Here is a 21,838-nt window from a genome sequence, read left to right as displayed (position 1 = left end):
AACCACATTATCCAATAATAGATCCAGATGAGGTTTAAGGTTAAGCCAGTGAATTGTCACAAAAAAATCTGCTTTTAGTTTTTGAGATATTTAGCACCAGCCTATTGCTAGGTACCTATTCTAAAACTGACTGGAGCTCTATGTTAAGGGTGGCAGTTATTTATTTTACAGTAGGCTCATTATATCACTAAATTATTCTCTGACTATCAAGTCATTTGCAGTAGATCATGTCTTCCACATTAGCATCATATATCCACTAGGGGGCAGACGGTCACTTCTTAAAAATGTCCAATGCTCTTTGTGTGATCCAAACTATTTTGTGACCTGACTTGCCCATGTAGGCTATTATCTGTATACATTGATGTAATACTGTATAGGACAATCACAAACAAACAAGTTGTTTATGTATCTATAATACATGGCTCCAAATAGACAGACATCATAGAGGGTGAAATGCGCTCCCAGAAATGTCCCCGTGGAATGATAATCTGCAGTCCCTCCTTCTCAGACGTCACAACTACCACTTACTATAAAGTATCAGTGAAATCACAGCGCGTCCATTGAGTACAAGACTCTGTTGCGCAAAGGGGACAGGAGCGTGAGGGAGAGCGGCACTGACCTTACACCAGCAAAAGTTGATGGAAAAGAAAAAATGCAATGGAGAAAGTACATTTGGTCACGATGAACGAATGACGAGGGAAAACGGAAGATGTCAAGGGTGTGACACAACATTTGAAGGAAGAATAGAAAGACGACAGATTGAGTGAAAAGGGGTCTCAGATAAGATAAAGATAATATTCAAGAATGATCTGGACTATTCTTGGAATGGACACCCGGATAGCACTCAGATGACACTAGCCCTATATTGACAAGATGGGTTTCCTCGGGGGAAAGGACTCATTGACCTCCTGAATGCAAAGAGAGAGAGGATAACATTTCATCTGGAATTTAGTCCAAATTATTTGGTGTCTTTTTCTGTTGCCCCTTTTACCATACTTTCTTATATTTCATCAGCTTATTAGCTAAGCAAAGGCAGATAGAAATATGCATTTGGGTAAAGCACTTCTGTTTTTCCTCCTGTTGAACTGTGTGACCATGACTTTGTCACTATCCACTTGCACCACTGTGGACATAGACCACATAAAGAAAAAGAGAGTAGAGGCAATCCGAGGACAGATTCTCAGTAAACTTCGACTGACCAGCCCGCCGCAAACATTGGGTCCGAATCAGGTACCGTTTCAGGTGCTATCGCTCTATAACAGTACGAAGGAGCTGATCGAGGAGTTGGGGAGAGACAGACAGCAAAGTTGTGGACAGGATAACACGGAGACTGAATATTACGCCAAAGAGATTTACAAGTTCAATATGATTAATGGACCACCAGAAAACAGTAAGTGATTTTAATAATGTATCTATTATACGCGTTTTACGCATGAAGGCCACTTTTCTATCCATGCACTTTGTTTGTTTTCTGAAATCATGATCCTACCAACAGCTGATCGTGTTGCCACGGTGGCTTCTATTCACAGGAGGTTGGTGGTACCTTAATTGAGGAGGACAGGGTCGTGGTAATGGCTGGAGCGGAATAGGTGAAATGGTATCAAATTAGGGTTGATCCCATTTAGTCAACTGGTCGATTGTTTGCTCCCTATATATATATATATATGGCACACGAGACACCTGTCTGATTCACTCCTGTCTGAGTAGACATATCCAACGACAGAGGCTGTGGGGATTGCCCACCAGTATCACCAGATTACCATTTACCATTAATGACCTTTTCGAATCTACAATGTTTGTTTGGTTACGGTCATTTTTGATAATGCATTCAATATATTATTATTATTACAGTCTTACGGTTGTCATTGTAGGAGTGGACACGTTGTTTGCAGAGTGTGACAACCTAGGCTACACTTGTGGGGTAAAAGTTTTGGTTTATTTCATTCCATTTATGAGTTGTCATTTTATTCATTGTCTTTTGTTTGGAACTCTCCTGTCAATCTTGAGTAAGGACACGCACCTGATTAAGCAACTGGCCTGCACACAAATGTAGGCTTATAAATGTGACAATTTGGGGATCTGATACTATTTCTGATTGTCTTAACTCACCATCATTGTGAAGCTTCTCAAAGTATTTTTTTCTTCGCCTCAAAAGGCAAGTAAACGAAGCCAGTTTTTACATCCATTGACAATGACAATAGTTCCTCAACATGGCCTATTTGAAACATCTCTCCAGCTCGCTCCCTTTCAATTACCACTCAGCATGAAAGGGATCATGCTCTGATCCGGTGGAAATATCTTTAAAAAAGGCCTACCTGATTACTTCTTATCCCTTGCGAAAACAGCCTACAGCTGTGTCTGTCTGGAGTTCACTGGCACAGCAAACTCTTGAGGGCCCAGAATATTTTATACAATGTTGCAAGTTTGCTAGCGCAAGCGTCAGGCTGGACACAAACGTTTTGATACACTGTTTCAAGTTCATTGCAGACAGGCAATGCATAAGTGATTGATATGATATCAGGATATTTTCTACCTGCGGGCTGCAATGATTTTATTTGTTGGCTTTATGTAGGCTATTTTTTACATATTGGAAATGGCAATAGAAGTTACTTTAGATCTGTATCATTTTTATTTTGATAGAATTTTGATTAACCACATGACATTGATTTTGAGATATAAAGACTATTATAAATTAAATGAAACTGTTCCATGAAAATCTGGCACCAGATCAGTAGAAATGGTACGATAACTTGGCACTCCAAATGGAAAAGGTTTCTGACTGCTGGTGTAGCCACATACCGGCAACTTCAAGAGCTTAATGGCAGAATCTGCGATGCCAGCATCAGCGAGCAGTGGGAGGAGGAGGAGGGTTGGTTCGGGTCGAAACAGGTTTTGTTCTTCTGGTTAAGCTATATCTTGATCTCTGGCTCCCTCTTTAGTAATGTATGTGTCTTAATGTTCAAATACAGTGCTTAAAGCATCAGGAAAGTAGCCTACATATAGTTGATTTTATTCAAACATCTCATGCAGATGTAATATCAATCTCTGTTGGTTTTCCATATAAATAATTGAAACTAATAGAGGAGCATACCTCCCCAATAAATACAAATCTAGTATGAAAGATCAGTATAGCTTAAAGCAACGTTTCCATTGAGAACTGAAAACTCATATAGCCAATGTATTACTCCCCTTTTCAAAATGTCATTCTTCTGACTCCCCTGCAGAGTTAAGCCCCCTGTGTCCAGTTTGTGTCAGTGTGCAATGCAAGCAGTGTCTGTGATTTATTTTATGGCATTCATACAACTGCCATATTTATGTTCCATTTTCAGCTGAATTGATCTATAAAAGCCCCCGTAGATCTGCAGCATAGGCTAATACCTACGGTAAAAACGTGGAGACAACGCTAACAAATTGTACTAGTGAAATCATGCACGAAATAACATAAAAACACCCTTGCTCCACCTACGAGGCATTGACCGACATAACGTTAACGCACGGTCGCATACCTGCGCAGTGGAAAGAGCGCGACAAACGGAGAGGGCAAAGCAAACAGTCTAATTGGCGTTAGCGCCGTTCCTCCCTCATACCTCACGTAAAAGCCATGGGAACTCCCAATAGCTGACCCAGCACACGACCGTCTGAGACATTCCATCGGAACACTTTTTTTTCAGGCACTCAGGCGATTTGAGCATCCCTTCAACCACTGCACCAATTACAGTTTTTTCCCAACTCCAGATATTATTTGTTCCCAAAACATTTGGGATTCTAAGAGCATTGTTTTATCATGTATTGTGTTCACCTCACCACTGTTTTCTTTATTAGGACTATTGTAAAGTTCAAACACAGCTAATTCAGCTGCAAATTGGCTTGTGCACTAGAACAAAATTGCCTTGCTCATCCTAGTAGTCATTTCGTGTATAAATGGACCACAATTGATTGTTCCAGTCTAATCGGATTGAGAAGTTTATTGGACCATCTACCTCTTTTGCAGTGAATTGTCTCGAGGGGAATTACTTACTAAGTGGAAGACTTGGAGGCCTATTCACTGTTCAGATGCTGGATCATTGCATCATGTTACTTCTTTATAATCAACAGGTGTTTAAAGCTATTCAATGACATTGAACAGAGCTTCCTCTGGCAACAGCTCAAGCCCCTGTGTCAAATCTGTTTCCTGAGTGCTTCTGACTCTCAAAATAGTCACTACTACAACCATCTTGGTCAGAGGTAGCCAGAGGCCACAAAACAAACAGAGGTCTGGTGCGTGGGTTCTGGGCTGCATTATAGCCAGGAGCCCTAGTCACATCACTCTGTCATGACACTGTCATGATCAAAGTAAATAAACAGGGCATAGTGGCCACAGTTGTCACAAGGGCTGGCTCCAGGCATAAGTAACATAAGCGGTCGCTTAGGGCCCACGGCTGCTAGGGGGCCCCGACCAATTTTATTTATTTCAAAAATAATATCCGACATAATATATATATATATATATTATTATTTTTGAAATATATAGTATATATATATAAGTGAGTTTAAGTCAGAGTGAGTTTTCAACTAGTTGAGAGTTAATTTGGAAACATCTCTGGTGGGATATATTGTTTTTATGCAGATTTTTAAATATTCTAAGATCTGCATAAAAACAATGTATCCCACCAGAGTTGTGTTTCCATCAAATTGACTTTCTGCAGATAAATGGATGTGCGCGATGATGTAGTGCACATGACAAAAATATCATATAGTGTGTGCCCCCCTGGTATTTTCACGTCCGCTCTAGCCAACAGAGCTATCTGCACACTGTTGGTTAGAGTGCACGTATAGGCTACATGATGACATTATATGGACAAAAGAGTGAGATTATTTTTATTTTTCAAAAGGCAGCCAAGCATTGATTATCATGTCACCAGGATAAGACCCTAGATATTTATTGGACACTAGCATCAAGCTCTTCACATTGCACTTTCACCACCCTGCGAAATTCATCATAACTCTAGTTTAATAAACTGCATGCTTTCCCAACCAGTTGTAGTGGGTGGACCACACAACATGTCATGTTATCACATGACTCCAAGTTTACTTCGATATGATGGTTATCATTCATTTTTCCTTTATTTAACTAGGCAACTCAGTTAAGAACAAATTCTTATTTTCAATGACGGCCTAGGAACAGTGGGTTAACTGCCTTGTTCAGGGCCAGAACGACAGATTTTTACCTTGTCAGCTCAGGGATTCGATATTGCAACCTTTCGGTTACAAGTCCAACGCTCTAACCACTAGGCTACCCTGCCGCCCCATTATATGAATATTTGCGCATAAAAGCGTTTCAACCAACATTTCTCGCATAATTCATTATACAGACCCAAAGACATCTCACCTTGTCTAGCGTATTTTGTTTTGACAACATTTGGAAAGTTTACTGAAAAATGTTCTGTTTCCATCGGACCTGTCATTACATGATTTATCCGACATGTACTTTACTGGCATAAAAAGGTTGGATGGAAATCTGGTTACTGACAGTCACTCAATTAGCCATGTCACCTAATGATTTTTAAATTGGTAAATTAGTCTAGCCAGTTATCTAAATTTGTAGTCAGAGTGACTAACAAAATCAATCAGGGCCCCGGGCATGTGCCCTGCATGCCCAGTCGGTATTCAGCCATGATTACTATATCATTAACATGGCATAACATGGCCCCCAACCTAATCTTGTTTAGGGCCCCCAAAGGCTAGAGCTGGCCCTGGTTGGCAGTCATTGACCATTGAACAAGACTAATTCCATCTCGTACATTTACCTAAATGTAGCCTACAATGCACTTCTCTGTCCCTGTTGTTTTTTCTTTGTTTAATCCTGTTCTTTGCTCATGTCCAGATACACCCTCTAGAGGAGACTGTAAGGGAGGGAGAGTGTTTGTCCCCTCAATAACAAGGCCTGAAGTGTTGACCAATAATCACCTTTCTCTTCCGTTCACTTGTCTATCACCACAGTAATGCAGCAAGACATATTTTCATTCCATTTCCATAGTCTAATGGGTTTTACATACACTCTTTCAGGAAGGTGGGAATGTCTTGGATTATTGTCAGATTGGTGCTTTTTAACTCTTTTTATTACTCAGTTACAGGGCTGAGTGTAAGCCGAAGAGACTTTTCCTCCCAGACTCATATGCTTTAATAACTAGAGTAATTTGCCAAAATACTCATGGTACCATTAGTTAGGTGTCTCTGAATATAAACAGTGTTTTCCAGTAAAGCTGTGGATAAGACAAGTGCAGATGGGAGCCATTTGGTGAACACTGGTAGAGGAGCCAAACTAACGCCACAAGGGCCAAGCTTCTCCATAATCCACAGCACCCAGTCCTAGGTTTGATTTGGGTACTGAACTCCAGTTGTACTCACTCCTCCACATATATTAGCACTCATTCACTGTCTTTGTTGACATTTGGCATAGTAAGTCTGTCCAAAGACTACCACTGAACCATCTAAGAATACCACGTATTGGCTCTCATTGCTGCAAATTAGGCGGAGCCAGGTTTATTTAGAAGAAAAGCATGCAGTGAGTGTTTTGGCATAAGGCAATCATTGATTCAGCATTGGGAGGGAATAAGAAAGATGTGGACCGGAGCTGAGAACAGCAGTGTTCCTGATATATGGAATTGTAGAAAGGTGACATCATCCCAAGCAAACAGACTGCTCTGGTCCATTCCGAAAGACAGCCCCCCCCCCCCCCATCCCCCATCCTTGATCAAGTGGAAAAAAGCTGTCTTACTTCAGCAGAGAGCTCCATCACATTATCTCATCTTAACAGTCAGCCACAGGGCTCCATGTGTAGAGACATACTGTAGAGACTTACTCAGGACAGGAGTACTGGAAATGTCTTGGTCTGAGGAATGGCTTGGTCCACACTAGAGTGTTGTTTAAACAACAGTAGCACAAACAGGTGATCAGGGCAGGTATGTTTTTATTGACATGACCATTCATTCAAATGTAATCATTTGTTTCGCAAAAGTGTGAATTGTAATTGGATTAGAATTTACTGCTCAAATTATAACGTTTATTCATCTGGAGATAGCTATATTATTTTATTGACATGTTAGATAAAGATAAAACTGTTAGTTGAAAAATGCTATATGTGTGGCCTTTTGGATAAGCCAGATTAGTCTAATAACATTAGTTATTAGACATTAGAATACCAGCTTTTGCAGCGCCGTTGCCATTTTTCACTGGTAAACGAGGTCCAGACTCCTCAGCAGCTGGCCAGCACCTGCTTTCTATGCTTCCCATTTCCTTTGTTTACCTTCACATAGCTTTGGCGAGACTGACATCACGGCCGGCCCTTTGGGCATTGGGAACATGCTGATTGCTGGGAGTGTTTGATGGGAGCTTCTGTGTGATGTCACCTACCAGGGCAGGGAGAGGAGCTAGCGTGGTGGGGCATCCCAGACACAGGAAGCAATGAGGTGAGGGGGGAAGGGGGCAGAGGGAACAGTGTCTGTCTAGGGTGGAAGCTTTATGAGAAGCTTTAGAACAGAGCTATTCTGTCCCTAGGTGCTCCTGTGTGGAAGATGTCACTACTATTGTAACCCTCGCCTAATATTCTTCTATTGACCAGACAGGTTATTGATCTAGAACATTAATATCTGGTCAACTGCTCAACATTTTGACTACAAATACTCAGGTGTAAAACAGTACAGTGAAATTCTTACCTTGAGAGCTCTTTCCCAACAATGGAATGATAATAGCAATAATAATATTGATAATAATAATAATATAGATAACAATAATATTAATAATAATATAGATAATAATAATATTAATAATAATATAGATAATAATAATAATAATAATAGGAAATATCACAACAAATAAAAGTAAGAATAAAAACCTACGATGAGCATTAAAGAACACCAGAATGGAAGTATATACACATGTCAGTGCCAGTACCTTATTCGATGTACAGGGCTACTCCTCAGCCCCACAGTCCATGGAAGTCATTGCAGACACACTGCCACATAAAAGAGAAAGGTTACAAAAAGCAGGACCCCATTTTCAGTCCCTTGGGAAAAGTGGGAGAGGTATTTGTACCACTTCATATGAAATGCCATGAAAACCTTGTATTTACATTGTAGTTACCGTGTAGATACACGGTTTTACATAGTGCTTAGTGTGTAGTACGTAACTGCGATACCTGTTTGTGGTTTGTGCCTGTTTGTGTTTGTGTACACAGGATTTATTGCATGTATTATATTTGCAAACAAAGCCAAATTTGGACAGCTTTCTTTCACCACAAAAGTTACTATTTTCAACATATTCACAATGAATCTCAAAAGAAAGATTAACAGAAATGGGAAGGACTACAATATAATAAAAGTTTGTCGCATAGACAAATGAACTATTTTGAGGGGCCATAGAAGCTCTTTGGGACATGTTTTGGTTACTTCAGATATGTTTCAGGTCAAGATCCCGCTGATGTCAGCATGCTCACGCTGCTGGCCTTAGAACCAGATCTGATCATGGAGAGAAGAGAGACTGTAAATTAGTCTGCCGTGTATTTCACTCTAATTATGCTGGCAATCTCTTACACTCACAACCATGGAACAAATTACCTTCAGACCCTTGGCAATAATAAGCCTTAATGTGAAATCCACCTAAAACCATTGCAATGGGAAAAATGAGGTCATCCAAAAGGAAACCAAAGACTTGATTAGAATTTCAAATCTCCTCTTGAAGTGGGCCTTTCCACCTTCTGTGGGGGAGGCAGAGGGACAAGGGAGAAGAGAGAGAAGGGGGGTAGTGAGACAGGCCAAGGGAGTACAGGACAGGTATTTGGCTAGGGGTGAAGACTGAAAAGGTCACATATAAATAGGTGGACTTAAAAATAAAATAGTTAATGGAAATATCAGATAAAGGCTAAGCCGCTGTGAAATAGGACTATGGATCATAGGAAGTTTAGGTAGATGTGTGAGCTCACAATGCATTATACAAAAACATCCTTCTCCATTGTTATAAACATATCTAGATTCATGTCAACCAAAGGTGCGATATCCTTGTTAACCAACACCAGTGAATCACAGGGTCTCTAATGAAGCTCAGGCTTGGGGGTTATAAATTAGCAATGGCTTGGCTTTAAATGAGTGTTTCCACTTGGCTCGTAAAACGCTTGCCGTGTGCTTGTTTTGCTCAGCGCTGCATGCGCTCGGCCTGTTAAAATAATAAACGATTCAATGGTATTAGGGTTGGAAAAAAAGAAAAGCTTCCTTGACTGGGCAGTGCAACAGGAAGTATTTCAGAAGGGGCCCATCGAGAAGTGTTCTGTGGCTGTTACTATAACTACTGTACTGTACTACTGTAGCGGAGTTCACGGTCTGCCTTTCACAACCACACCACACAGGTTGACAGGACTGGTTCCCCTTCCAATTGATGGTTAAAAGAACCTTAAGTTGTTTCTCTCAATTATACAATCAGCCCCCCTGACAAACAGTCACTGAAGGACTCTCTCCCTTACAAACACATTGATTGAGCTAGTGTTCTGTATCTACCTGCATGTGATTGCACATGTTGTGAGCTGAACTGAGCTAAACTGGTTGGTTGTTCTAGGGAACGCTTGGCTTCTGAACGAGCTCTGGAGCAGGAGGCAGGAAGGAGGAGCACACTGCCATCCCAGCCTGTTCAGTTCCACCAACACATGGGACATTTGGTTTTCATTTCATGACTTCAACTTGTTGCTAACTCGGACTGCACAAAGCATAAACAGATGGCCCAAGGCTTCATTTTATTCACTGGCAATGGTTGGAGAATGGTTAACTGTATTTTTTTCTGTTGTAAAGGACATTCGTTTGGAATGTCGAACTATGAAATACAGAAGATATAGAGATAAACTGAACAATTATTTACTTTCAAAACAGAGCTTAGGCCGTGTACCAAGAGTGAAGACTTTTGTCATAGTCCTGCTGTGTGGAAGCAGTGAGGATGGCATCATTAGAGTTGTGTTTTAAGGTGAGTCACTTTGTCTCTGTGTCCTGCCCTGCAGATGACCTTCCCTACTGCCCCAAGGGCATCACTTCCAAGGTATTCCGCTTCAACGTTTCCGCCATGGAGAAGAACTCCACCAACCTCTTCAGAGCAGAGTTCCGAGCCCTTCGTGTCCCCAACTCTAGTGCCAAGAGGAACGAGCAGCGGATTGAGCTCTACCAGGTGTGTGAACGTACTATTCCATTCCCACTGTACTCATGAATGCGGGGTGTGTAGTGATCCAATTCTCTCATACAAGCTTCAAAAGGTTCTGAAATGACAGGAGCTCGTCCCTTTAAATGAAGGCAAGGTTAAAGCTAAGTTAAACACTATGATGGAAAATGAAGTGGGGGGTGGTCAATGTTTTGACCCCTAGTTGCACCACACTTTCCCAAACCATCTTGCTGTTCAATGTGTAAATGTATGTTTTTTAATCTGTAGTGCTTTGTGTTTGTTGTGAATGTGTCTGCAACCTCGTGTACTGCTATTTTGGCCAGGTATCTCTTGTAAAATAGATTGTTAATCTCACTGAGACTAACCTGGTCAAATAAAGGAAAAATAATACAGAAATAAAATATGTCTCAATACACATGGGACAGTGAAGTCAGTCTACATGGAAAGAAGAAAACATTTATATCAGGGCCCCTAACTCCCCCTGTCTTTAAGTGATTATCATTATTCCATGTGCCTCAAGTCAAGTACATTTGCACACAATTCATGGCGTGCTACAGCAGACTCTGAGAAACTCTAGATTACCATTTTGCAATCGCTCCTTTCACAGCTGTCAATCTCAGAGCTTTTGTCCAACCACCCTTTTTTTCAGTTAGATGTTTTCAACAAGAGATTCAGACATCTGCACCTGTATGTTTTAGGAGGTGTGTATGTGTTTGAGTGGTGTGTGTGTATGTGTGTGTCCGTGGATTGTATGTGGGTGGGGTGGATGGGATGTATTTTTGTTTCCTCATTAATCTCCCGTGAGAGACTGGGAGCTATGATCAGGTTCCAACATTTCCTGCCAGGGAGACGAGCGTCTCCAGCCTGCATACCGCCTCGGAGGCAAGCTACTCTCTGGCCAGGCCAAGCTCCGCTCAGACTGGCTGTCAGGTCCCCAGATTGTTTCCAGGAGCCCAGAGGAGATAGAGGCAGGGTCAGCCGCTGCGCTGGGGGAGTAAATAGAGCTGCTCGCCCCCACACATTAGCCGGGAGCTGATTGGCAGGCCCTGGCGCTGGCCGTGCTCTCTTGCTGGGTCCCCTGTTCCCACAGGAAGCCGGATTAGAAGCTGACAATGTTCAGGAACCTGTCTATCTAGCCTGCTGTGGTGCTGAGCCCCCCACTTCACTGGCCTCTCTCTGGAGATAACACTTATCGTTCACAGAAACCTTAGGCGTTATTTAAAGTGTGGATCCCTAAATCCTATGCCTTAGGGCTGGATTAAATCCGTATCGCGGAAGATCGCCACTTAAAATATAAAAGTAATTTCCAATTGGACAGACATATGTAATGTTTACCGTTTAAAAAAATTACTATTATTATTTATATATTTATTATCAAGGGGTGCTGCAGCACTCTCAGCACCTCTACTTCCCATGGCTATGTTGCATTTACATTTCAATCTAGCTATAACGCGGATTATTCGCAATACGGATTGAATCCAGCCCTTAGTCCGGCAATTTGAGACAAAGTATACGCCCATGTTGGTATACAGCACATAATCAGAGACACTCAGAGATCTGAAGCAATGGCGGCTCTAGCAACATTTGCAGTGCCTCATCCTGACAAGACCAGTGTTAGGAAATTAAACATGTTGCGAGCCCAATTGAAGTTTGAAGTGCAGATGGAGGGACAGCCAGGTTCTTCATTGGCAGTAGGGTTACACACAGGCATTAACTTGCAAAATGGGGATATCAACACAGGGAGTCACTTTTTCCATGAGGAGAAGACGTTTGGCCCAGGGCATCCTGGAGCGTCTGGCTCAGACAGCGCTGGCTGGGTTGCCATCTGGTGTGTGTGGGTGTGTGTGGGAGAGAGAGTATATGCAGCTGGGTCACTCTCTTACCTCTGGCTGGCAGATTCTGCGGCCAGACGACCACATAGCTAAGCAGCGCTACATCGGGGGCAAGAACGTCCTGACCAAAGGAACGCCAGAGTGGGTCTCCTTCGATGTCACAGACACAGTCAGGGAATGGCTTATGTACCGAGGTGAGTGGGCCAAAGCCCTAAAGTTCCCGGTCTCATACCATGTGTTGCATATCAAAGCACGAGCCAAAAGGTATTTGGAAACTCAATTTCATTTGGACAAGGGAAAATGGCCTCAAGGAAAATACCACTTCCTCATATTGCCTTGCTCTCTTCTTCCCCTCAGAGACCAACCTGGGCCTGGAGATCAGTGTGCACTGCCCCTGCCACACCTTCAACACCAACGGTGACATTATCGAGAACGTTAATGAGGTGCTACAAGTCAAGTTCAAAGGTAAAATGAAATGAGGTGCCGCATTTAAGAAACCAACCATTTCTGATTCCTCCCTTTTGGCTTTTCCACTGCTCATCACAGCCCCTCTTTCTATCCGAATGAGCTCTGATTTAGAAAAAGACCAGTGAACATGGGCCTCAATGGTTGATACTTATATGGCTTTCTTTTATGAAGATGATGGTTTTCCTCTCAGAGAATGAGGTGAGAGAAAGGGAGTGAGAAAGGAAAAGAGATGAAAGAGATAAAAGAGGACTAGAGAGGAAAGAAAGAGGAGAGAAAGAAGGAGAGAGCAGATCATGGGAATACAATTGGTCTGGTATCTCACTTAGCATTGGGGCCTCCGGGTCCCTAGTCCTGGGAACGCTCCCCTGACTGGCTTGGCCATAAAGAATGTGCTACCACGGCACTCAGACGCTTGGCCCCGAATTAAAGAGGGGCTCCAAATCCACCGGCAAGGTCTCTCCTGAGATCTCTACTGCTTTTGCTATCAGGGGCAGATTGGATGAGCAGACACTAACCCAGGGGGAGGACAGAGGGACCAGCTCTGGTGGAGGAGGAAGAGTGAGAGCAGAGAGGAGGAGGAGTGGGGCTGAGTGGGTGATGCCTGAAGTCCAGCCTCTTACCAGTGGAGACAATGCTTTTAAGACATTACAGAAAGTACTATGACAAAAACAGCCGTGGTGAATTCTAATTCTGTATAACTGACTCAGACGTACACTATGATACCCCATTCCTGAGCAGAGGTGCAGGGTTCTCAAATCAAATGTTATTAGTCACATGCGCCGAATACAACAGGTGTAGACCTTACAGTGAAATTCTTACTTAATAGCCCCTAACTAACAAAAACACAGATAAGAATAAGAAATAAAATGAACAAGTAATTGAAGAGCAGCAGTAAAATAACAATAGCGAGACTACAAGGGGGTACCGGTACAGAGTCAATGTGCGGGGGCACCAGTTAGTTGAGGTAATATGTACATATAGGTAGAGTTATTAAAGTGACTATGCATAGATGATAACAGAGAGTAGCAACGGTGTAAAAGAGAGAGAGAGGAGCAATGCAAATAGTCTCGGTAGCCATTTGATTAGGTGTTCAGGAGTCGTATGGCTTGTGGGTAGAAGCTGTTAAGAAGCCTTTTGCACCTAGACCTGGCGCTCCGGTACCGCTTGCCGTGCGGTAGCAGAGAGAACAGTCTATGACTAGGGTGGCTAGAGTCTTTGACCATTTTTAGGGCTTTTCTCTGACACCGCCTGGTATAGAGGTCCTGGATAGCAGGAAGCTGTACTGGGCCGTTCGCACTACCCTCTGTAGTGCCTTGTGGTCGGAGGCAGTTGCCATACCAGGCAGTGACACAACCAATGCTCTCGATGGTGCAGCTGTAGAACCTTTTGAGGATCTGAGGACATATGCCAAATCTTTTCAGTCTCCTGATGGGGAATAGGTTTTGTCGTGCCCTCTTCACAACTGTCTTGGTGTGTTTGGACCATGTAAGTTTGTTGGTGAAGTGGACACCAAGGAACTTGAAGCTCTCAACCTGCTCCCCTGAGGGGCCCGTGTTGAGGATCAGCGTGGCAAATGTGTTACCTACCCTTACCACCTGGGGGCGGCCCGTCAGGAAGTCCAAGATTCAGTTGCAGAGGGAGGTGTTTAGACCCAGAGTTCTTAGCTTATTGATGAGCTTTGAGGGCACTATGGTGTTGAACGCTGAGCTGTAGTCAATGAATAGCATTCTCACATAGGTGTTCCTTTTGTCCAGGTGGGAAAGGGCAGTGTGGAGTGTGATTGAGACTGCATCATCTGTGGATCTGTTGGGGCGGTATGCAAATTGGAGTGCGTCTAGGGTTTCTGGGATAATGGTGCTTATGTGAGCCATGACCAGCCTTTCAAAGCACTTCACGGCTACAGACGTGAGTGATACGGGTCGGTAGTCATTTAGGCAGGTTACCTTAGTGTTCTTGGGCACAGGAACTATGGTGGTCTGCTTAAAACATGTTGGTATTAGACTCGGACAGGGAGAGATTGAAAATGTCAGTGAAGACACTTGCCAGTTGGTCACCGCATGCTCGCAGTACACGTCTTGGTAATCCGTCTGGCCCTGCGGCCTTGTGAATGTTGACCTGTTTAAAGGTCTTACACACATTGCCTGCGGAAGCGTGATCACATTCTTCTGGAGCAGCTGGTGCTCTCACGCATGTTTCAGTGTTATTTGCCTCGAAGCAAGCATAGAAGTAGTTTAGCTCGTCTTGTAGGCTCGTGTCACTGGGCAGCTCTCGGCTGTGCTTCCCCGTGTAGTCTAATGGTTTGCAAGCCCTGCCACATCCGACGAGCGTCAGATCCGGTGTAGTACGATTCAATCTTAGTCCTGTATTGGCGCTTTGCCTGTTTGATGGTTTGCTGTTAGCACAGCAAAATTTCTTATACTCTTCCGGGTTAGAGTCCCGCTCCTTGAAAGCGGCAGCTCTAGCCTTTAGCTCTGTGCGGATGTTGCCTGTAATCCATGGCTTCTTGGTTCTTGGTTGTGATACAGTATGTACATACGGTCACTGTGGGGACGACATCATCGATGCACTTATTGATGAAGCCAATGACTGATGTGGTGTACTCCTCAATGCCATCGGAGGAAACCAGGAACATATTCCAGTCTGTGCTAGCCAAACAATTCTGTTGAAATACATGGGCCTACATTTGAATTGACCTGAACTTTGTTTTTAATGGACTAGGACTGCACTCCAGCTTGATTTACCAAATCTATCCCTTTTTTTCCCTATGGAATGGTCTACGTAGTTTAATCTGCTAATGACACCTCTGTACTAACGCTGATGTCCCTGTGTCTTCCTCCTGTAGGTGTGGAGGGTGACTACGATGAGAGCCGCTGGGACCTGGGCAGACTGAAGAAGCAGAAGGAGCAGCTCTTCCCTCATCTCATCCTCATGATGCTGCCCCCTCATAGGATAGACGCCCAGTCCTCATCCCGCAGACGCAAGAGAGCCCTGGACACCAACTACTGCTTCTCGTTCGTAACTAACCACTCTTCTTATTCAATCACTAAGTTACTGTGCAAAATCAACCTGTGAAATCATAGCTGAAAACAACAACAATTTGAGTGCATGTCATGTATTTAGATGAAAACTTACTGCAGGATGAGTAGCCACATTTTTGTCCAATAGATAAATAGCCCCTGGTTACTCCTGTAAGCAACACAGTAGGTCAAGTTGGATCTCAAATGGTAATGGTGGCTTCTCTCATTTGTAATTCATTTGGCAGAGGAGCGTAGGAATAAGCTGGTTAATTTGCTGTCAGATAGTCTGTAGCATGGCAGAGGCATTAGCAACCTGATACAAGTCAAGATCTGTCCCTGTACGATAGCTGCCGCTCTCCCCTCTCTTACATGCTGTCCCCTCTTCTCCACTCTGGAATCTCTCTGTCAGTCTCACTGACAACAGTAAGACACCTGGGCTGCCTCCAAGAGGGAAATGAGGACACACCTTCCAGTGGAATTTGTGGTCTTCTTAGGGCTCAGTCAGACTGCATGCATGTCGTGAAATGTACACAAACTAGAAATAGAGCATTTCTCCTTCAGGTGAGGTATTTCATTGCTTCATAAAGATCTCTCTCTCCTGCCTACTGTAGTAACTATGAGGAGAACTGCTGTGTACGACCCCTATACATTGACTTCCGCCAGCACCTGGGCTGGAGGTGGATCCACGAGCCTAAGGGATACTACGCTAACTTCTGCTCCGGGCCCTGCCCTTACTTACGGAGCGCAGACACCACACACAGCTCGGTAAGACACGGCTTGTACACCAGTAATGCACTCATTACCCTGTGTTAAGTATTATTACCACTAAATGACACAATGGAATGCAGGCACTTACAAACATGTACTGTATGTTGGCACACCTAAACAGACAACACCCACCTACACAATCTGATAGCCTGAGGTTTCCCAGGCCAATATGAACAAATACCAACCCATCATCACATTGCTTAGTATTAAGGCTCTATTCAATCAGATCCGCTTTAGCTGACATCTGCATAACGGTTGTTTTGGTGTTGTCGGAGGTGGAACTGTGTTAGTGCTGTCAAATCCACAAGAGTCGCACTGGAACGTGACATGGAATGTAAACCTAACTTAGGCGGATATAAATCGGCATTTATTCATTGAATGATTGAATTATTTCTATATAGCCTACACATTTTCATTCTGAACTTCTAATGCGAGTGTGACGGTGTGATAATGATCAAGAGCAGCTGCTCACCGATTTGAAAGCGCCAACTCTGTTCCACCTCCGACACCGCCAAAACAGCAGCTATGCGGGTGTCGCCTATCACCGGTTAACGCTTGATCTGATTGAGGGTCTAACTTCAAAATCAAACTTGTTTTTCATCCAAATGAAATGAAAGGGAATAACAATTATTTTTGTAGTGATTGTACCTGGCCTGATTGTCCCCTCCCTTCCTCCATCCCTCCGTAGATGCTGAGTCTGTACAACACCCTGAACCCTGAGGCTTCTGCCTCTCCCTGCTGTGTGCCTCAGGACCTGGAGCCCCTCACCATCCTCTACTACGTGGGCCGCACGCCCAAGGTGGAACAGCTCTCCAACATGATTGTCAAGTCCTGCAAGTGTAGCTAAGGGCCCCAGGCCCAGCACACTGGGATCTGACAGGGCCACACACGGCACTACACCGAGGGAGGGGAAGGGGAGGGTGGTATGCTGTCTGTCCCACCACCAAGAGTACACCTGTCCACCCTCAACACTCTCCCCCCTCCTTAGTCGAGCCCACACAGAGGCCCTGCAGAGAGAGGCGCAGCCCACCACTCTACCCACAATTCCCAGGCTGTGTGCCCAAATTACTTTCAAACATCACTCCAGACCCAGCAATCTCAACAGAACTTTTATTGGCCTTTTACAATGTTTTTTTTCTTCTCAATGTCAAGTGTCTTCCATAATTTTTTTGTTGTCAATATTTCCGGCCTTCTGAACTGCCTTTAGCTTTGTGCCATATGACCACGGGCATTCAAAGCCAACCTCTGTCTGCTCAGAGGAAAGGAACTGACGTAAGCTGTTCTAGCCATGACCACTGCCTACTCAAGGACATACAGTAGTTGCAGTCAAAAAGAGAGACCCACTGAGAACCTGGATTTACAGTGCAAATTAATCAAAGCGGCTAAAGCAAAAGCTCTGTCAGACTTTTGTTTCCTAAAGAGAACCATCCTTTTTAATGGAGGGCTGACACAAAGCCTTGACGCACAGGACAAACAGACTGTCCAAGCTGGAAACTAGCGCAGCGTGCACCACATTTCCCTACACTGGTTAATCTAGGACAGATGCTGATGGACTCTAATAATCTTAGGAAAAATACAAAATGCTGGAAAACAACCTTTATTCTACAAAGTATCTTTATGGTTATGTTTACCTCTGTTATGCAACAGAATCATGTTTTCTGGATTTTTTTCTTAAATGAAGCTGACTTTTCTGTTGTACAAGACAATGTATGTCACTAGGTGAACACTTCACTAGATCACAAACTGTAAAAGTGTATTGCTATTACTCTTAAACACTTTTTTAAATTAAAAATGGTCTTGGACGAACAGATGTATATTTTTTTCCAAAATCTTTAGATAATCATCATTTGTGGGTATCAGTATAAATGATGCATTTTTGCCCAGCTCAACCGCTATCCATATTGAGATCCTAGTGATGAAGAGCCAGATTCAATCAGATCATCTTTAGCAAAAATCCGCATAGATGATGTTTTGACGTGTCGGAGGTGGAACTAGGTTAAAGCGCTCAAATCCACAAAGGCTCCTGGCATTATACCTAAAGTGGACATTGCCATTGGCTGCATGGAGTCGCATTGAGATGATTCCCATGCAGCGTTGTTTACAAGTTCAAACACTGGAATGTGAGATTTAGTCTACAACTCGATTAGGCTGATAGAAATCCTAATTTTGTTGAATGATTTTCAATTTGAACGTCACTATTTCTATATAGAGTACACTTTCTCATTCTGAACTTCTAATGGGAGTGGGACGGGATTGGCTTTGTGACAATCACCACAAGAGCAGCTGCTCACCGATTTGACAGCTCAATGCAGTTTCACTCCCGAGCCCGCCACAACATCAGCTATGCTGGTGTCGGCTAGCGCCAGTTAACGCTGGATCTGATTGAACTAGGCCCTAGTTCACTTTGAGGTGCAGGAAACTGATTTGATTGACAACCTTTAAATAAAATAAAAAAATATACAATGCAACAATTTACAGTACGTATAGACGACACTGGCTGCTACTGATATTAATGGTCTTGCTTGCAAATGGTCACTGATGGTTCCCAAAGTTTGGCCCTCACAATACAGCAGTTGGGGAGACACATGCAAAAGGCTACCACACTAACTTAGTATTCCCTTTCAATAATACATGACCCAACCCACTGCTGCATATGTTCTTCCCCAGTTTGTACTCGATAACAGCATGCTGGCACACACTCTTAGACAAAAGGGTTCTTCAGCTGTCCCCATAGCAGAACCCTTTGAATAACCTTTTGGGGTTCCAGGTAGAACCCTCTGTGGAAAGGAGGGTTGAGTATGTTTACTATACAAAAGATGGCATTGCATAGGTAGACCCCTTCATCACCATGCTCTGAGCACAGGGGCCATGGGACACGTTCAATAGCTTTTTCCCTCAAGTTGTAAAAGAGCACACACTACAAATGGACAACATTGTCATTGCATTACAGTCCGAAACGACTGATTGCAAGGTATTGTAACATACAATTGCGTTAAAAACATTACTGTGCAGGTCTAACAGTATACTGCACATTACTAAGCCAGAGCGCACAAAGAATGGCAGTATAACAGATGTACACCTTGTTACAGTTCATAGTGGGAAAAGTCTGGTATATAATGTTACTGTAGAGTATAGACAAACAAGGGAGTGCAAACATGAGAACTGTAAAGGCAACAATACAACTCATGCAAGTGTCCTGCTAGCCAATGTAACAAGTCTTCACAAAGAGAGAGGAAACCCATCAGTATACATAAACAAGGACCAAAAATAACTGGATTGGCAACTGTTTGTGATACTCTCTGATAAATTCATTCATGAGAGAATGGGATGGTTGGTTCCCAAGCACAACATCAAGCCTGCCTCACCAGACAACACTTCCTTTACTTGCTCATTTCTCAGTAAAACAAGATCATTGAGACAATCTAAAATATTGGTCAATTGCAGTTTCTCTCTTGTACCCAAACTTCCCTACACCACAAACATGTCTTTAAAATGAGACAGAAGGGGGTGATAAAGCACATCTCTCTGCCTGTACAGTAATTGCTATAATGTACTAAGACTATACTCTGAGCTCCAGTGATAGTGCCCATGGGGCCTCTGGTGGGAACCAGCTGTTGCTGGGTATCTGTCACTGAAGTCTTTCCATGGCATAGACACAGACAGACAGCATGGGGAGAATGAGGGATGACAACTGCTGCGATAGGGTTATGGAGTTGGGGCTGTGGGGGGGTTGGGTGATACAGAAAGCCACTGGAAAGTCTTGGCCTGTGCAACAGATCCCGACCTGCGTCAGGCCCAGGGATTCCTGAAAGGGCAGGCTATCCTCTTGCATGTCTCCTTCATATAGAAGCAGTAACAGGGCCTGGTGTGTGTCAGACATACAGTCACAGCAGCGGGATCCTTAAGTTGTTTCCTACCCAGCATGCACCTGTGGTCACATGCAGAGACACCTCTGTCGGCAAGATGGTGTGCCATAGCTCCCGTCCTTTCTCTGGTTATCTCGCTGTCATCTGAGCTTGGACCCCTGTCCCTGAAACAGTTTGCTGTACCCAGAAAGACCTGCAGAGGAAAGAAGATAACTAAGATGAATAAAATAACTACATTGGGTGAACATCAAATCTTGTGCTTTCAAGGCCAAATCTTCAGTGTGCAGTAGTTAGAAACAGGTCAGGGCAGAAGCTGGGGAAGAAAGTATGCCATAGTGCTGACTGGTGTATCTTACACTTTTTAAAAAAAAGAGCATTTAGGGTCAATGCCAAATACAAATAGTGTGAGGAGTTGAGCTAAACTTTAAAAGTTATATATGGAATTTTATTTTGCTAATGGTTGCAAAATTATGCTAGATCAGGGGTTTTCAACCTGGGGGTCTGCGGAGGTACTCCAAGGGGTCTGCAATTTTTTTTGTATTAATATCTTTTGGGAGAAAAAAATTAGTTGGGATTTTTTTGTGTGTGAAAAATAAGAATTTCATGAATATCGCAGGCTGCAACAGAATACCATCATGGATATACTTTTTATGTCCCTGCGTCCAGTATGAAGGAAGTCAGAGGTAGTTTCACGTGCATATGCTAACTAGCGTTATCGTAATGACTGCCAGCAGCATACAACCCTGCATCCCACTGCTGGCTTGCCTCTGAAGTTAAGCAGGGTTGGCCCTGGATGGGAGACCAGATGCTGCTGGAAGTGGTGTTGGAGTGCCAGTAGGAGGCACTCTTTCCTCTGGTCTAAAAACGAATATCCCAATGCCCCAGGGCAGTGATTGGGGTCATTGCCCTGTGCAGGGTGCTGCCTTTTGGATGGGATGTTAAACGGGTGTCCTGACTCTGTGGTCACTAAAGATCCCATGGCACTTATCGTAGGGGTGCTAACCCTGGTATCCTGGCTACATTTCCAATCTGACCCGCATACCATCATGGCTTAATCATCCCCAGCTTCCAATTGGAAAAACAGTCTCAACTTTAAATGACCAAAACCAGATAGAAAGAATGCAGAAAAGATATTGAACTATATACAGAGTATCCTGAAAATATACAGACCCTTTTACTTTTCCACATTTTGTTACATTACAGTCTTATTCTAAAATGGATTATATTGTTTGCCCCCCCCCTCATCAACCTACACACAATATTCAATAATGACAAACAAAAAAAGTTTTTTTCTTTTGCAAGCAAATATATATATATATTCAATTGAAGTCAACCACTCCACAAATTTCTTGTTAAACTATAGTTTTGGCAAGTCGGTTAGGACATCTACTTTGTGCATGACAAGGAATTTTTCCAACAATTGTTTGCAGACAGATCATTTCACTGTATCACAAGGTCTGTGGGTCAGAAGTTTACATACACTAAGTTGACTGTACCTTTAAACAGCTTGGAAAATACCAGAAAATGATGTCATGGCTTTACAAGCTTCTAATAGGCTAATTGACATCATTTATGTCAATTGGAGGTGTACCCGTGGATGTATTTCAAACTCAGTGCCTCTTTGCTTGACATCATGGGAAAATCAAAAGAAATCAGCAAAGACCTCAGAAAAACAATTGTAGACCTCCACAAGTCTGGTTCATCCTTGGGAGCA

The 21,838-nt window shown here is 43.2% G+C and overlaps 2 protein-coding genes across 3 annotated transcripts in view; one reads left to right on the top strand and one right to left on the bottom strand.

Annotated features, from left to right (window-relative positions):
- The first annotated feature begins 544 nt into the window (after positions 1-544).
- Positions 545-18,064, top strand: LOC115146230 (transforming growth factor beta-3 proprotein-like). The gene is made up of 7 exons (XM_029688179.2): positions 545-1,390; positions 10,019-10,182; positions 12,070-12,199; positions 12,363-12,470; positions 15,316-15,484; positions 16,102-16,255; positions 16,947-18,064. Exons 1-7 carry the CDS (start codon positions 1,045-1,047, stop codon positions 17,103-17,105), a joined length of 1,230 nt encoding a protein of 409 aa, XP_029544039.1. The 5' UTR covers positions 545-1,044; the 3' UTR covers positions 17,106-18,064.
- ttll5 (tubulin tyrosine ligase-like family, member 5) overlaps positions 17,355-21,838 on the bottom strand; it is a 99,734-nt gene continuing 95,250 nt past the window's right edge. For both annotated transcript variants that reach the window (XM_029688177.2, XM_029688178.2), the window contains one exon: positions 17,355-20,317. In XM_029688177.2, coding sequence (XP_029544037.1) covers positions 20,265-20,317 — 53 coding nt within the window. In that variant the 3' untranslated portion in view covers positions 17,355-20,264. The remainder of the gene's footprint in view (positions 20,318-21,838) is intronic.

This window comes from Oncorhynchus nerka, linkage group LG18 (genome assembly GCF_034236695.1).
Source record: "Oncorhynchus nerka isolate Pitt River linkage group LG18, Oner_Uvic_2.0, whole genome shotgun sequence".
NCBI classification, from domain to species: Eukaryota; Metazoa; Chordata; class Actinopteri; order Salmoniformes; family Salmonidae; genus Oncorhynchus; species Oncorhynchus nerka.
The sequence above is the reverse complement of the archived record's forward strand: the minus strand, read 5'-3'. Positions and strand labels throughout refer to the sequence as shown.

Bases quoted from the DNA above. Each gene is read 5' to 3' on its own strand.
- LOC115146230 (XM_029688179.2), top strand. From the start codon at position 1,045: ATGCATTTGGGTAAAGCACTTCTGTTTTTCCTCCTGTTGAACTGTGTG. The intron at 12,200-12,362 runs GTGAGTGGGCCA...TCTTCCCCTCAG, and splicing joins GGAATGGCTTATGTACCGAG to AGACCAACCTGGGCCTGGAG. The intron at 15,485-16,101 runs GTTCGTAACTAA...TGCCTACTGTAG, and splicing joins GACACCAACTACTGCTTCTC to TAACTATGAGGAGAACTGCT.